The 14540-nt window shown below is 43.3% G+C and overlaps 2 protein-coding genes across 3 annotated transcripts in view; one reads left to right on the top strand and one right to left on the bottom strand.

Moving 5' to 3' along the window:
• Positions 1-12285, bottom strand: part of brca2 (BRCA2 DNA repair associated) — a 28903-nt gene extending 16618 nt beyond the window's left edge. The window contains exons 1-10 of one of the 2 annotated variants that reach the window (XM_057839670.1): positions 8051-12285; positions 7785-7886; positions 6502-6732; positions 3259-3319; positions 3137-3189; positions 2890-2918; positions 2712-2823; positions 2594-2649; positions 2438-2519; positions 676-1089 (exon numbers count right to left, since the gene is read on the bottom strand). In XM_057839670.1, coding sequence (XP_057695653.1) covers positions 676-1089; positions 2438-2519; positions 2594-2649; positions 2712-2823; positions 2890-2918; positions 3137-3189; positions 3259-3319; positions 6502-6732; positions 7785-7818 — 1072 coding nt within the window. In that variant the 5' untranslated portion in view covers positions 7819-7886; positions 8051-12285. Of the gene's footprint in view, positions 1-675; positions 1090-2437; positions 2520-2593; positions 2650-2711; positions 2824-2889; positions 2919-3136; positions 3190-3258; positions 3320-6501; positions 6733-7784 lie in introns of both variants that reach the window. The other variant, XM_057839671.1, reaches the window with a different exon arrangement.
• Positions 11270-14361, top strand: LOC130917909 (mRNA decay activator protein ZFP36L1-like). Its single transcript, XM_057839686.1, has 2 exons — positions 11270-11345; positions 11428-14361. Exons 1-2 carry the CDS (start codon positions 11292-11294, stop codon positions 12085-12087), a joined length of 714 nt encoding a protein of 237 aa, XP_057695669.1. The 5' UTR covers positions 11270-11291; the 3' UTR covers positions 12088-14361.
• Positions 14362-14540: the final 179 nt, after the last annotated feature.

Raw genomic sequence — 14540 nt, forward strand, 5'->3', positions numbered from 1 at the left:
GAAATTTCCCATAGTTAATTGCATGTATGTGTATGAATGAGTGTATGTGTGTGTTGTTTGACTGGGCCCCTACTAAAAGCTTTAAATAGCTTATTCGGAGTGTCCCTTTCATACATCTTGTCAGATGAATTGCTTGTATATATGACCATGTTCATGTGTGTACCATGATACGATGTGTGAATAAACTAAACTAAACTAAACTAAACTAAGTGTTTCAAGATGTCCCCAAATGAATAGGAAGCGACTCCAAATCAACAGAAAGTACCCTGGAGATGCCCTAAAATGACAAGGAAGTGCCTAGAAGACTGGCTGTGAATGCTCTGGTTTCGGTATTTGACGGCACCGAGTTTCCAATCCGGTCCAAATGAATCAAATATCTAGCACCATAAATGGCAGCCAGTGAGCTAATGTATACAAAATTCTAGTGGAAGATTTTGCGAGCAACCTGTTGATTCCTGTTCTGAAACACTCATACCTTTTTGAAAGGATATAACGACAGTGGGACCATATCGATCACCTTTTTGATATATTGTCACACCCCCATTTACCAGTCTTTTGAGTTTTGGTTTTTTTTGCTACCAAATTTCCACCAAATAGTAGAAAAACGTGTTTAAAAGTGAGGCAAAAACAATATACTTAGATGGAAAAAAACAGCAATCTCAAATTCCAAAATACCTTGCGTGGAGTCCGTCTTCAGCGAGCGCTTCTCCTTGTCAACGGTGTAAATGAATTGGACCTTTTTCTTGGTCAATCCACTGGATTTAAAAGCCGGTGTGACCGTCTGAGCGGGAATAGGTTGGTTCTCCTTCTGGGTTTTACATTGGTTTACATACGCGGCGGTTGGCGGAATGTCTGAAAAACTCAACGGGGACCACTGTGTGGCTTCGGCTTCGACTGGACGTTTTACGCCTCGCTCTTGAGCAGATTCTCCTTCTTCGGAGGTCTTCGCCTTCTTTAGTTCCAAATCCGTGTCGGTGAGGGACACTGACGGGAGGTTTTCAGTACCGTTGCGGTTCTCTCCGTCCTCAATCGCGGCATCCGGGAGCTTGGGCGAATTCTCGGAGGAGTGTCCGGCCTCGGGAGAATCTGCTATTGGAAGGGAGCCTTTAGTATTCGGGAGTTATTTTGATCAAATTCAGAAGTGTGGCAATTCAGAAAAGGTGGGTACGTATCCGACTGTTTGGTCTCAAAGAGTAGAGTTGTTAAAAATGCCAGGTTTTTTGTTTCTCTGCACAACGTCATATCTATGAACTGTTGTTGTTATACTATACTATAAGGCAGGGGTCCCCAACCTTTTGTGCACTACGGACCGGTGTTCTTTGTTTTTTTCACGGACCGGTGTTCTGACAAATTTTGCAACCCATCAAAAATTGCAACGATGCGGTTCTGCGCATGCGCATAACATTAAATATTGCCGCAAATGCAGCGATTCCCAAGTAAACACTAAAAACTTTCTTGAAAGAAAGGAATATTAACTTACGTTTGATCATAGAAGGACTTGTAGGAAAGTTCTCCTCAGATACATCCTGCCATGTAAGCTTCACAGAACAACTGCACACCGCTCTCACCATTAACGACTTCGCCTTGTCGTTAAGCATTAATTAAGAAGCCCGCTTCACAAAGATACGATGTTGGAAATTGTAGCAAGTTTTTCAATGCTCTTGTAGCGATGTCAGGATATTCCAGAATGACTTTAATCCAGAAACTCGGTAGAGTTGTTGTCTCAAATGTATGTTTAATAAGGTGTCAGTTGCCATCTCTACAAGTTGATCTTCGCAGTTCGTGGGTCTTCGAGGTTGTAGGCTCGTCAGGTGCCCTTTTCGCCGTAAAAATATCTCCAAAGTCATCTTCGCTCGTGTGGGGGCTAATTATTTCCGGGAACAATTGTGATGCGCCCGCGGCCTAGCAATATGTTATTATCTAGGACAAGCGCACATAGATATATTATATACACAAACAAGATGTACTGCTAGCAGTCCAATCAATGGATTTCTATGACGACATTTAATCTATCACGTAGTATTATATCTAGAGTAGACAGGGATATTGGTGCGTTAAGCAGGGGGACAGGGTTAATGCGGTCAGAATGCGGTCGTTATTAAATTATTATTTCTGTGCGGCCCGGTACCGGTCCGCGGCCCGGCAGATGGGGACCCCTGCCATAAGGTGGCCATATTAGGCCAAATCAATTCATAAATATCATGGAATTCCGACGAGTAAAATCTACAGAAATGAAACGCCCTCTGGTGGGGAAAACATATTTGCTAACATGAAATTAAAATGATTATATCTCCCTGGTTTATCGGTGCCAAATATCCAAGTAGCGGAGTAGCGTTTCTTCTTCGCAAATCTACTCAAGCAAAAGTAAAAAGTATGGCTTAACCTCTTAGAAGAACTTGTTCATTTACCCAGGAACCACCTTAAGTGTTAGCAGTACCTTGTAGAGCCACAGGCAAGTCGTTACTTTCCGCTTCATTTTGGTTTGCGTTGGAAAGTGACGGAAAAAGTTTCCGGACCATCTGAAGAAAACAAAGGCCAGAAATGACATATTAAAGTAGAACATCAATGACATTTGCCCTGCCCAGCAACTCACCAAAACGGTGCCGCTCAAAGAAAATGTCCCCGGGCGGGGACTATCCTCTCTATTAGCTGCGGAAGGACCAAAGTCGTTGCAGGGCTTGTCAAACGGGAATAAAACGAGGCTGGCTTACACAAAATGATGGTGGGAGGCAAAGCCGACGGCGTGTTGAGAGAGCTGCTCCAAGATATGTCGGGGTGTAGGTTGGCACCCAGGCTTTCCGATATGTGTTGGGCGTAGCTGGCCTGCGTCATTTCCAGACAGACAGCACATCTAACTTGAAGTTAAGAAGAGAATGTCAAGGCACTTACCGGCGACTTGAGCGGCGTGTGAAGCAAACCTGATGACGACAAGACAGAAAAATGAGTTGACCTGCATTTGACTCGAGCAACACATTTGAAGAAATTTCAAATGATATAGAACTTTGATTGAAAAATAATCATCAAGGAGAATGCACGGTATTTTCCAATCACATACAAAAGGAATGACAGAAACACCAAGACGACTGCTTTTGAGGAAAGAAACTGGAAAAAATGAAGCCGATCAGAATCAATTTACCAAAAGCGTCTGGATCGCGTGACCGTACAGAGCCGTCATTTGAACTCGGGGCCCTGTGTGACGGAACGGCAGAGTATGTTGAATATGACAAAAGAGCAGAACGCCAGCAACGCTTCACTTACGCGTCTCTGGAAATCGGAAACAAACACGGACTCCTGGCGCTCCACGGCGACGCCTCCATCTCTAGAGGAGGACAGTTGGCTCAGACCAAAAAGTCCCAGGCTAAGCCGACCTGCGGTACGGGTGATTCTCATCAAGCTAAGCCAAGTTCAGACCGTCAAGTGAACCCTTCACTCGAGTGGGAAAAATCGGATTCCTACATTAAGACCTGCGGTCCGAACCTAGCCATGTTGACCTTTTGGGCAAGTTTTGGCACGACCTCAATTGTAAGCCGCTCCGCCGAGTCCACACATGGACCGCCTCCACCTTTTCTTTCTTCTGTTGTATTTCCCATTGACAAACCAGCTCGTTACAACGGGTGGATTTAACCGTGAAGGAGTTTGTCGGCAAAAACAAAAAACGCAACGTTACCGGTCGCACATGTGCAAGTAGATGAAAAAAATAGTGGCACCGGCTCGAATTTTAGTCGCAAAAGGCAACCATTTAAGTAGCAGTCTGGAGCCCGAGCACTTTTACTGTCCTCTCTGGCTGATTCCATTTTCAACACAAAAAAAAAAAAAAAACTTTCTGGAAGCAATTGGCTCAAGTGGTTCAATCCCTCACGAGGCTTCCTCTCACCATCACGACAAAATCAAGTTTGAACTTTAAAGTTGTAAATTCACCGCTGTAATGTGTCCAGGAAAAGCTTATATTAGTTTGTTTAAAACAATATCATTTAGCAGATTATGATAAGCTACAATGCTGGCCAAAAGTATTAGCACCCCTGCAATTATTTCTCCCAGAAAATGATCGCAATTACAAATGCTTTGGTAGTCTGGATGTCTTCATTGACTGTATTTTGCTTGCAATGAAAAAAAGAGACTGACTGGCAACAACCGCTTCTGGTATCCATCAATGAGTTTCTGCTGGAATTTGAGACCATTCTTCTTTGGCAACTGCTCCTGGTCTCTGAGATTTGAAGGGTGCCATTTTCAGATCTCTCCACAGGTCTTCTATGGGATTCAGGTCTGGCCACTTTAGAAGTCTCCAGCGCTTTCTCTCAAACCATTTTCTAGTGTGTTTTGGGTCATTGTTCTGCTGGAAGACCCATGACCTCTGAGGGAGACCCAGTTTTCTCACATTATGCTGCAAAATGTGATGGTAGTCTTCAGACTTCATAATGCCATTCACACGGTCAAGCAGTCCAGTGCCAGAGGCAGCAGAGCAACCCCAAAACATCAGAGAACCGCCGCCATGTTTGACTGTGGGGACAGTGTTCTTTTCTTTGAAGGCCTTGTTTTTTTTTTTCCTGTAAACTCTATGTTGATGCCTTTTCCCAATAAGCTCTACTTTTGTCTCATCTGACCAGAGAACACTCTTCCAAAACGTTTTTGGCCGTCTCGGGTAAGTTAGTACAGGTTGACGCTGTTGTACCCTCGGACTGCAGGACAGCTTGAACTTGTTTGGATGTTAGTTGAGGTTCTTCATCCACCATCCGCACAATCATTCGTCGAAATCTCTCGTCAATTTTTCTTTTCCGTCCTCATCTAGGGAGGTTAGCCACAGTGCCGTGGGCTTTACACTCATTGGTGACACTGCACACGGTAGACGCAGGAACATTCAGGTCTTTGGAGATGGATTTGTAGCCTTGAGATTGTCTATGCTTCCTCACAATTTTGCTTCTCAACTCCTCAGACAGTTCTTTGGTCTTCTTTCCTTTCTCCATGCTCAATGTGGTACACACAAGGACAGAGGTTGAGTCGACTTGAATCCATTTTAACTGGCTGCAAGTGTCATTTAGTTATGGCCACCACATGTTATGTGCCACAGGTAAGTAGCAGATGCTGTTGACTACACAAATTAGAGAAGCATTACGTGATTTTTCCAAAGGGTGCCAAAACTTTTGCCGGGCCCATATTTGGAGTTTTGTGTAAAATGATCATGATTTCATTTTTTTTTTTTCCATTCTCTTTTGTGTTTTTTCATTGCAAGCAAAATAAATGACGATATTACTACCAAAGCATTTGTAGTAGCAATCATTTTCCGGGAGAAATTGAACACTATCTGACAGAATTGCAGGGGTGCCAATACTTTTAGCCAGCACTGTATAATGGTTTCTTACTTTGCATAAAAAAAGCAAAATCTAGTGGTCCAAGCGTGCAGCTTTCATTACTGTTGCACTGCGTTCATGGTCTTGTCATAAAGTTAATCTGACCCGCAATGCACCACATAGGTGAGACAAAAGAGGGCTACAAGCCAAGATTGCTTGGCCTTTTTGATATTGTTAATAGTCAAATTGATATGCCTACTTCCCCACAAATCATAGATGATCATTACCGTAATGAGTCATATTACATGACATAAAACAATTTGATAGGTTATTGTAACTGAAATAGTAGGGCGCTCAAACTGTTGATGAATGAAAAAATGACTGAGTCATCATAGCATCCTGCTATTTGAAGTAGGGCTGCAGCTATCGATTATTTTAGTAGCCGATTAATCAATGAACCATCGAGTAATCGGATAAGGAACATAAAAAATTAAATTACCTGAGCTGAGCCTCAAACGGTATTAAAATAAATAAATGAGGATCTATGTACAACAAAAGAACAATTGGCTAACTTACATAGCAAAGGTCCGCTAGTTTAAATGCTATAAAATGCTAACTTTTTTTACAATGCTCTTAACAAATGGTTCAGACTCATATTCCACAAAAATAGGCTGAAAATACCTATAAACTCAATAACGAATGTGTTGTGTTGTGAAATGAAGTGAACGCTAGGGGGTGCACTTGGATATTGCAATGAAGGGCATCCTAACATGTTGTGTAAAAGAAAAAGAAGAAAAGAGATTAAAGAGGGACTGAAGCCACTACACGTCTCTTGCTTGCTTTGTTACTTGCCTTGCTACAATACCACAGAATGCATAAAAAAAATTAAAAAAAACATTAGCTCAAACAAAAACGTAGCTTATGTTGGCCTTAACAGGGAGCACCTGGATTCACCTATGTGAAATGAGGCAGACGAGAAGGCAGTGTATCCACCCAAATCAATAAAACTAAATGCAAACTTTCAAAATAAACCATTAAAATGCCACTTAAATTAAACTCGAAGCAGCAAAATTTAATTTGAATCTTTTTTTTCTAATCAAATACTCAAGTTAATCGATTAATTGTTGCAGCACTAATTTGAAGTCAGCTTTGGTAAATGTCCTTTATTCCTGCAATGCCTAACTTGTCTGAGAATCACCCAGTACGGCAACATTACCTCGTGGCCGGTCCTCGGCGGCCGGGGACGTGACGTATCGGTAACGGCGTCTGAACACTTTAGGGGTGGAAAAGTGTTGACTTTCTGCCGTCGCGGCAACAGCGTCCCCCAAAGTCTTGGCGTTTCCCTCCTGGTTGGGACACAGCTCTTCCGGATCCGAGAGGTTTTCTTCCCGAGAGGACGCTCGCGCTGTCAACACTTGGAACCAGTCGGGGTCCACCGGTCCCAACTCTTTCATCAAATTAACCTTTCGTTATTTCTATTTGTCGCAGTCACTTTGACTCAAATAAAACGAGCATCACTTCATAATAATATTACTCAAGTCAAAGTAGACCTCCAAAAAATGGACTCAAGTGCAAGTCAAAAAGTATTCGGTGAAAAGAAGTCATGAGAGTAACTGCTTACAATGTCTGATTTTTTTTTTTTTTTTAACATTTGTATATATATATTTTTTTATATCAGCTGTTATTATGGTACTGTACTATAACCTATTACATGGGCATATTAGGCCAAAAAACACAAAAATCATCTAATTCAGGCGACCAAATGACAGATTACAAGAGCACGAGTGCCCTCTAGTGGAGAAAAAGCAAACATTTCCTACCATTAAATGAAAACGATCCGGTTTTCCGTGGTCTATCAATGCCCAAAAAAAAAAACCAAAAAAAATGAGCTGGCGCGAACATAGGACTTCCGACGGCAAGCTTGTGTGTGGCCATGTTATGTCTGAGTGGCCTTAGAGTGAAGTTGGGCCCCCACAGATTGTAAATTTCAAATAAAAAGTGTGATATGACGTATTAAATTTTTGCAACCCAAACATTTGCGACCAGTTTGGAGCGAATCGGACATTGTGGGACGGCTGGTGACTTCAGATTGACCTATTAAAGAATCATGAATTATCTCAAAAACTAAAACGGCACAAATGAAAATGATTGCAGCACAAACGACTGACGTATTTTTTCATTGAAATTTACAATGGGGGGGGGGCGCTTCACTTTAATATGATATGTATCATGGAGTTAAGTGATTATGGTTGCGACGTCCCGTTGGTAAAACTGGTAGAGCTACTGTCGTCACAATTTTTTAATGAATAAAAAAATAAAGTCAAATCTAATACATAGAAGAAAAAAAATCAAGTAGTAGTGTTTCCACTTCACAAATCTACTCAAGTAAAAGTAAAAAGTATGGCATGTTAGAAGTATATTTTTCTGAAAAAGTGACTCAAGTAAATGTAACGAGTTACTATCTACCTCTGAGCCCAGGTGCAGTGTATATCGTCTTACCTTTCCAGATGTCATCTGTCAAATATTCATACATGCTTCCCAAGGGTAAGAAGTCCACTCCCAGGGATTGAAATCCTCCCTATTAGTTCCAGTTTGGCAGACCTAAGGTGGGACGTTCGTCTTCAGATGATGCCAAAGTGACAATAGCCATTTCAAATGAGGAGCTAGCTGTCATGTGTGTCACTTGTTTGAGATGTTTGCAGAGAAAACGACAAACTTTGGGGCTTCTTAATGCTTGACAAAACGAAGAACGACATTCTACTTACTATCACGTCGCGTGGCAAACTTTCCTAATGACACAATATTCACCATAAAATGTCAGAGTTAAAGCCAACACAAGCTGAAGTTGTTCAAAATGTTCCAAAGTTTCTAGCAAAATTCAACATTTAGAATAGCTTTGAGTTCGGCGGCAGAAATTGTCGTGCGCCTGCGCACTTGGGGCATGCGTTGAGAGCTACCTACGGCTAGCACAGTGAGACAAAATTCGGTAGAACAAGACTATTTTTGTGTTCCGTCATGATTTATGAGAGCATTAATCCCGAATATTCTATGAAGTGATATTTGTTTCTCTTGTGTTGCACTGTATTTAGTTAAATATTAAACAAACGAACTAAAAATTACTGAGTATTTTTTGTGTGTGTGTTTAACAGTCTGTCGGTAGCTGAGAACGATTTTCAAGAGCCGCAAAGATATCAATTACAGGATACATTAAATAGCGCTAAATGCGCTATGTGAGCCAATGACGAGAGCCGTTATCACTTGTCGGCCATTTTGAGTCAGTGCCATTCGATAAAACAGTGGAAATCGGCCAACTGCGACAAGCTAATGTAGGGTTGCCACCTTTCAGAAATAGAAATAAGGGACGCCCCCCTCGCGCCCAAAGCCTTACGGGCGAAAAAAAGGGGCATCCCCAAAACTCCTAAAATGCATAGAAATGTATCTATTTTTAGATGAGAAAATTGTATTGTGCACTATGTGGGCATGGCAGTTTCCTTGCAGCAGATTTTTTTTTTTTTTTCTGCAGGTTAGTGAAAACGAAGTTGTGAATATCGTAATGAACATTTGTGTTCTCGGCACTGAATCCGGTCACGTGATCCATTGACAAGCCAAATTTCTTAAGGGAATGTTCCAGGAGAGCTACAATTCCAGCAGCTGACTCGTCTGCATTATCTATGAAGTCCAGCATTTTGTTGGTGAGCCCAGACTCTGGACTGACGTACTGGACAGCAAGGGGAAGCATCTTCTTGCTCAATTTATTCGAGGCATCGGTCTGTATGGAGAATGGGATGGGTGACGTGAAGATCTTGAGCACATCACCCACTGCCTTTGGACCCAGGACTTGTTTCAACAGTGCCTCTTGCTTTGTTCTCCCCAAAGTCATTTTCTTCACCATTTTGGAATCACATAAAAATCTTCTGATTGAGCCTGTGTCCACAGTCAGCACTGTTGTAGCTCTGGCTGGCTACGTTTTACTGTGTGGTATACCTGTGTCACCTCAGCTGCAGTAATTTAGAGGGTAGGAGTGGGATGATGTCAAATTCACTATTAATCAATCAATAGATAGTATACAGTATATCCGCAGTAGGACTATTTATTCATTGTTTATTTGCTGTTAATCTATTAGGAATGATTCCAAATGAGGAGTATTAGTTAGCGTAACAAAATATGATGTTCTTTATGGGTACATGAATTCATTCCATATTAAATGATAATAAATGCATGTTTCAAAAAAAAAAAAATCAACATTCCTGAAAATATTCAACTATAATAGCAACTGAAATAGCCTAGCTTTGCTCCTATCAATGCAAGGTGTATGAAGGTAAATATAAATATAGCCTATATGTTATCCATATACAAGAGCATAATAACATACCAAATCAAGCTCAGGGGATGTTTCAGGTACAAATAATTGTGACGAAGGCTCTCCTGGGATCTTATATGCCGTTTGTGGAGGTCCCCTGAGGCATGCTGTTTTACACTTCCGTGAGACGCTGCAAAAACTTTCCTGCCTGCCTTGCAGTTGGCTTTATAATCATCATCAGTGACTCTATCGAGCCACGGGTTCCCCTCTTTCCACTCCACTGTATTTTTTGGAGACGTTTCCCCTTTTGAGGATGAGGTGGGGTGTCCTGAGCTTCTGCTGCTGAAGAAGACATTTTTATTTTGAAAACGCGCAGGGCGGTGCACTGAACAGAGCGCGCGAGGTAACTAGGCAACGAACCCGGAAGTGGAGCGCAGTGCAGGGCAGACAGCAGCGGGCAGGCAGATAACTATCTTGCTGTCTTTAATATGTCCTGCCCTTTTTGTTCATTATTGTTGGCTCAGTGGTCACTCACGAGCGCAAGAGGTGTTTGTTTGTGTGTGACAGACACGCATGGGCTGGGCGCACTGCTGCCCGCCACGCCCCGCCATCGGAGCCGTGGATCGCGCGGGCTCGCCCCATGGGACAATTGTCAAATACGGAATAAACTGCGTTCCGTATTGGTTCAATACAGAACGCAACTTTTAATTCCCAATTACGGAACGATTCCGTATTTCAAGGGACGGGTGGCAAGCCTAAGCTAATGTTGACAACCAATTAGAAAAATGTATATAATTGACTGAAAGGTTATACGTGGGGCGACCGTGGCGCAGTTGGTAGCTGGAGTTGTCCTTGGACCGAAGGGTCGATTCCCAGCTCCCACTGTTGAAGTGCCCTTGGGCAAGGCACTGAACCCTGACTTGCCTCCAATGGGTTGACAGCGCCTTGCATGGCAGCAGCCCCATTGGTGTGTCAATGTGTGCTAATGTAAAGCACTTTGGGCATGGTAACCACGCAGATAAATGCGCTATCTAAGTACTGGCCATTTTACCATTTCGAAGGTTATACAACATGCGACTACTTCCTGTGACGTCGTGCACGGCACTTGTTGATTTTCTGGATTCTTTTTTATTTATTTAATATTTACACACAAAAATAGGCTCTTGACTGTATATAGTCATATTGTAACTATTTCAATTGTTTGGATGTGCTATTTTTTATGTCAATGAGTCAACGATGTTGTATTTCATATTGTTAAAAAATAGATACTGATTTTTTTTTTTTAATAGATTGACTGAATTTGTGAGTCTCTAACCTATCCTGACAATACGTAAGGAAACGTTTTGGAAATATAGGTTGGTTTTTTTTTCTGTGAATCCTGTTCATATCCTGCACATTAATTTGTACCACGGGGTATTATGACCATACAAAGAATGCAAAATTTATATATAGGACGAATAGAATAAAGCAACAATAGTAATATTACCAGATTAAAGTCGTTGTATTATTTACAGTCGTTTATATGAACACGAAATAATGCCTAGAAGTTAGTGAATGGTGAGCTTTCAAATGGAAGGAACACAAATGTTGAGGGGGGTGCGAGGGTGTCCCCGGTTTGATGGGTGGGGGTGTGACTATTTAAAAAGATTCCAACAGATGGTCGAGGAAGTCTGGCCCCGGAGCCACATCGCACGCAGCCTCCGAAGATGCCGTCCCGCATCCTCACGCCTTTCCTGGAAGTGGACCGAGACTTCTGCAAGGTGAGAAAGGGGAAAAGAGCTCCCGAGTTGGATGCAATATACGCTCCTGTTTTGAGAGTCCCGTCTTGTCCATTTTTGTCAGGACTTTGTGGTTCCGGATGGGAATGGAGGAGAAGCTCGCGGGCTCCTCAGCCGGATCCCCTTCCGGAGCGACCGCTCGGTCAGCATGATCGAGGGGGGCGTGCCCGCCGAGGTCCCGCCGCCGACACCGCCGCGGCCCCCGACCTCCGCGCGCTACAAGACGGAACTGTGCCGCGCTTTCCGAGAGAGCGGAGTGTGCGAGTACGGCGCCAAGTGCCAGTTCGCGCACGGGCCGGACGAGCTGCGGGGGCTGAGCCGCCACCCCAAGTACAAGACGGAGCCGTGCCGCACCTTCCACGCGGCGGGCTTCTGCCCCTACGGCGCCCGCTGCCACTTCATCCACAACGCCGAGGAGGCGCGAGCCGTCCTGCGACACAGCCTCAGCTTCGCCGGATTCGACTCCCGCCCGTCGTCGTCGTCGTTGCCGCTCCTCTGGCCGGGGCTTCTGCGCCCCTTCTCCGACGAGGCCGACTGCGCTTTTGGATTGTCGGCCGCTCCGATCCCCGGACGCCCCGTCGTTTTGCGGCGCTACTTCTCGGCCGACTCGCTCTCCGCCTCGTCCTACTCCCTGAGCTCCGGCGCAGAGTCGCCGGGCCGCGAGGGCGAGGTCGACGAGCGCCGCTTGCCCATCTTCAGCCGCATGTCGCTCTCCGACGGCTAGAACGCTCGCTCGCTCGCCGTCGCGACTTCCATTCTTCTCGCTTTGTGCATATTGCACGCCGATCGTCAGTCCTTCCCGGCACTTGTAGTGCATCCGACTGTTCTTCTTGTATCACAAGGCCTGTGTAATAGCTATTTGCCCTAAAATCAGTGCTTCTCAAACGGTGCTAGGCAAACTCCCTTCAATGTTACAACAGGTGAAACTAGAAATTATAGCTTTGCTGTTAAGGTTATATGGTAAATATGGGCAGGGCCGGCCCAGCCTATACGCAGACTATGCAGCTGCTTAGGGCCCCTGACCACTAGGGGGCCGCCAATCTGGCAATTGTTTAATTCATATTCTATTTTGTTAACTACAGTTTGCTTTATTTGGCTTTTGTGAGTTTTGATACTTCATCACAAGCTTAAAAAAAATAAAAGTTCTTCCTTAACTTCTTACTTTCCTCTTTTAGAAACAGGTTTGGTGCGATCTACTGTAAGTGACGAAATGGTGGGCCAAAAATATGGGCCCCTTTGCATTATTTTGCTTAGGGCCCCCAAATGGCCTGGGCCGGCCCTGTGTATGGGATTCGTTCCTGCTGATTTTCAGGCATTTCCGGGTCACTTTCCGTTGATATCGGGTCACTACCTGTTGGATTTCAGATCCACTTCCTGTTTACAACGGGTCACTTCCTGTTGATATGCTGGCATTTCGGGGTTACTTTGTGTTCACTTCCTACTGAAATGCGGGCATTTCAGGGTCACTTCCTGTTGATATCGGATGACCATGTTGATTTGCGGGCATTTCTTGGCGTTTCCAGTTGATAACGTGTCTTTTCCATTTGATTACAGCTCACTTCCTGTCAATGGAATGGCGAAAAATAAATGGGAAAAGTTTGGGCAAATTTCTGTTGATTTGGAGGGGATCAATAAAGTATCATTTCCTATTGTTATTGGCTCACTTCCTGTTGATGTCGAGTCACTTCCTGTTCATTTTCAGGCATTTAGGGCTCCATTTATGTGTTTGCCAATGTAGAATTTTGCAGCTTTTGTGCCATTCAAATGAATGGCAGGCAAATAAGGCCATTGGAAATGAATGGGAAACGTAGGGTACGTACGTAGGGTTAGGCAAAAAAAAAAAACTCGTGTGAATTTTGTAAATTGCTAAAAAAAAAATGTAGGTGTTCTGACAATTTTCAATACGCTGGTTTAGGAATGTTTCAACGCGCACTCACCATGTGTCGATGTCAACCGGCAGGATCCGATAGAACGACGTGGCCGATGGTAATCCAAGGTGTCAAATTGTCAATGAGTATGGTCAAGCTAATTGTGGTCATTCAATCCAAAGTCATGTCGTGTGGTCAAATAACAAAACAAAATGCCATCTTCGCGTCTTCAAACAAACAAACAAAACAATATACACGCAACTCTGCAGTCATCTATAACATACACGTGTGTTTGCGGTGCTATATTTGCATTGCGTGCTGTCACATGTGTTGCGTATGCGTTGCGGTCTTTGTGTTGGCGGTTGAAAACTATATCCGCCAGCGTTCCGCACCTGTGCTGAGTAAGTCACTGATTTATACGCGCATAGTGGTGACGTCATCGCCCATATTGGCGGCACTGCTACATTACGTCACTCTGCTCCAACAGTAGAACTACACACATTTTGAAATAAGTAACAGAATGAAATTTGATCCAAATAAATGGCGAAAAACTTGGCCCCACCCACTGAATAATGATGCCACACCCAGAACGAGCTCCGGATTTCTGTTAGCATGCTCAATCATCCTTTGAGGTGGCACTTGCTGTAAAATATTTGAGAACCACTGTTTAGCGCACATATACAGTAGCTACCAAAGCAACCATTATAGGTAACATTGTTTTAGCCATGAGTTGACAGAAGATTGTTTCTAGCATCCATTTAGCATGTTGCCTTAGAGCGTATGGCTAATTTGTAGTAGCCTTTTTGTTTGTGTGTCCAACTCTGCTGCCTGCTAACCGCTAACCGTTTTTGAAATGGATTTATATTTGAACAATTTCCCTTTGCTCTTGATTTACAACCGCTACTAGGTTAACACGCCAGCGCTACGATTGGTGCGCAAACGTCGAAAATGTCGACGGTTTTCCGAAATGAAGTCCGATTATATTTATATGTGGTTTGATGGCAGATAATTATGCTGATTTTTCATTTGAAAGACATGTACATTCGTTCTCTATCTTGATTTATTTTGTTTCCTCGTACTATCAAAATAAAATTCCATCAGCAACAAGCTTGTTCAAAACCTTTGAGCCTCTTAAATGCAAATATTTTCTTATTTTTCTTTTGAATTCATTTATTTGCCACAGTGATTTTTATCAATCGATACAAAACGATCTAGCATAGCTCAGGCTAATATCAGCTCTTAGCAATGTTTTAGCCAACGTAAATTCGTTAGCAAAAATCAAGTTGTTTAGAAAGAGGAAAAAAATGGC

This window comes from Corythoichthys intestinalis, chromosome 6 (assembly GCF_030265065.1).
Source record: "Corythoichthys intestinalis isolate RoL2023-P3 chromosome 6, ASM3026506v1, whole genome shotgun sequence".
Taxonomy (NCBI): domain Eukaryota; kingdom Metazoa; phylum Chordata; class Actinopteri; order Syngnathiformes; family Syngnathidae; genus Corythoichthys; species Corythoichthys intestinalis.